Source organism: Morus notabilis, unplaced genomic scaffold (assembly GCF_000414095.1).
Source record: "Morus notabilis unplaced genomic scaffold, ASM41409v2 C11470223, whole genome shotgun sequence".
Taxonomy (NCBI): domain Eukaryota; kingdom Viridiplantae; phylum Streptophyta; class Magnoliopsida; order Rosales; family Moraceae; genus Morus; species Morus notabilis.
Window position 1 is genome coordinate 1 of NW_010387566.1, and position 2,661 is coordinate 2,661.

The window sequence follows — 2,661 nt, forward strand, 5'->3', positions numbered from 1 at the left end:
GGTAGAAGTAGAGCCATGAAGAAACCGAAATTTTAAAAATTAAAGATGACAAATTTGTTGGCTTTAAAAATTAAAGATGACAAATTTGGTAGAAGTAGAGCCATGAAGAAACCGAAATACGAAATATAAAAGATTGAAGTTCCTTGGTACCAAAACTTTAAAAATAAAAGATCAAAAAGTTCATTACCATAGATTTCATTTTAGCTTCGAACTTTATCGAAAAGTTTGCTTTTGTAGTAGCAAAAGTTTCATTGTACTTCTTTCTAATAAATCTCAATTCAATAGATTCTGCTAAATTCTAACTTTATTGTGTGCACAATATATGCTCATGTATTTTCATATACTTATATATTTTACGATACAAGCTCGACTTAAATCTCGCAATACATTATACATGAATCTTCTTTTCGAGAAACGAACTATGATTAGACAAAGGGCTTTAAAAAACTTCAAACAGAAATCAAAGTGTGTTTAAACTGGAAAAAAAATTAAGTGTTAGGTAGGTATTTACAATTTACACCATAGATGTTATTAAAAAAATTACACTATAGATCTGCAAGGAAATATTTTCGTATAACTAAAATATGTAGATGTCATTTTCTTTATTTCTTATGATTAGCAAGTATTGGGAAATGACCTGCGTGAGAATATTCACTGCTTAAACAAGGTCACATCCACAAAGAAGGTTAATCAGGTCCCGGAAAGAACAGTTGGAGTTCTTATGGCAATTGTAAACCCACTGCCGCAATAAACCTCAATTTTGGCAGCCTCATTTGGACCATCCTGGCAAAGATTTACCGTTTGAGGGCTGGTTTGATCACATGTATCTCCCAAACCAAGCTGACCATGTTCACCCCAACCCCACGTCTTGACAAGTCCATTCTCTGCCATCACAACAGCGCGGAAATGGTAACATGAGATAAAGAAAAATAGCAAAACTTATATCCTGCTGCTATAGCAATAGTGATGAATAACATGCCAGTTACAAGAGCAGAGTGTTCAGCTCCAGCTGCAATATGCACAACTTTTTGCCCTTCTAGACCAGGGACGTCTTCTAGAACGCCTTCCTTTGAATCTGACATAGAAGGTATACGCAGTTCGGGTAAGTTAACAGTAAGAATTTAATCATCCCTACTTTCAAGCACTGGTTGTCTGCCTGTTAAAACTTAAATACAGTAATTTGCAGATTTTACCTTCCTTCTCCGAGGGAAAACAGAATAGTGCAACAAAGTTATGATCACTTTTAAAGAATATCAATAAAATTGATGTCATGAAAGTTCTTTGATTAAATTTATTTAGTTACCTTGTAAGAGCTTTGCTGAACTTAGTTTATCTGGGTTACTGAGAACTCCGTGGTGGTTGCCGCCAAGCATCAAAGCTTCTCCATTACCTGCATATCTCACCTGGAAGATCAATGGAGAGAATAAACGGGAAGAAATAATCACAATTAGTAACATACTTAACGAATGTTCAAACCTGTTAATAGAAGAGCATGATTCCATCCAAGAGCAGTGCTGGTAAGGCGAAACAATGTAGGTACATACATAGGACGGTGAAAATCTGAATTTCCAGGAAACCCTCTTCCCCAAGTGTAAAGGTGACCATCAGCTGATAAGATAAGCAAGATACAAATAGGGTTATAAATAAGCGAGAATTGTAGAAACCAAATAGACGTAGATAATAATAAATGGTCTCAAAGCGATGCTTTCTACAAGCTTCAGCATCACATTAAATACATTGAATCATTTAACCGATTAAAAGTTTTAGATGAGAAGTAAAGCTACAATTTAGGCTAAAAAACTAGAGGTTAAGTTTATTGCCAGATCAAGACACAGAAAATTCGAGTGACCCACCAGATAATGCTGCACTGTGATCGCCATTTGCAGCTATACTTGCAATTTTGGTGCCTTCCAATCCGCAAGTAACTTCAGGAAGATTGACTTTATTGATCTTATCCTTTGAGATACCCAATTGACCACGTTTCCCAGACCCAAATGCATAAACTCGATCTCCAGAACGACCTGCATCAGATTCGATTTTAGCTATTAAGTAATAGACTGAACAGGAGTAATCAGGATTATGCTTGTAACATATCCAGAGAAAAAGCAAGCAAGTCTCCTAACAATTGAAACTGAGTCTTTGTGAATGAATTTCCACATATCTTCTGTCTTTTTTATACTCCCGTTTCCACTAAAAAACTCTTTTGAGTCGTTCTGATTCAACTAACAAAGGTAAAAAATAATCTCTAATCTCCAAGCAAGATTTTCCTCCCGAGTTTCACATTCAGAATTTGTCAGGCGAAAATGACATAGTCAGAAAAGACATATACCCTATTCATCCTTGTTCATATTAGAGAACCTGAACTAAAAAGATAAATTTCCACTTACCTTTCGATAAGACAAGCGAATGGCGCATACCACATGCTATCTGTTCAACATGGTTGTCAACAAAGTATGCAACTTTCACAGGAGAGCAATGTGATTTGTAATCACCATGTCCAAGCTGACCAAAAGAACCATCACCACAAGTAAAAAGAGACCCCGCATCTGAAAAAAAGAAAATGCAAATTGAATTATGTTCAAAACAGGACTACATATGGGCAACTCCTAAAAACTTGATTTTGATTAGGTACACGCACCAAATAGCTCTATAATATATATA

General features: G+C 35.6%; 1 protein-coding gene across 1 annotated transcript; it reads right to left on the minus strand.

The window, feature by feature from the left end:
* Nucleotides 1-475: 475 nt before the first annotated feature.
* On the minus strand, nucleotides 476-2,589 carry LOC112095294 (ultraviolet-B receptor UVR8-like; the record flags this gene model as incomplete). Its single annotated transcript, XM_024176989.1, has 6 exons — nucleotides 476-884; nucleotides 980-1,075; nucleotides 1,304-1,390; nucleotides 1,477-1,608; nucleotides 1,854-2,021; nucleotides 2,388-2,589. Coding segments are annotated over 6 exons (879 nt in total), but the record flags the coding sequence as incomplete, so codon positions are not given.
* Between the last annotated feature and the right edge of the window lie 72 nt (nucleotides 2,590-2,661).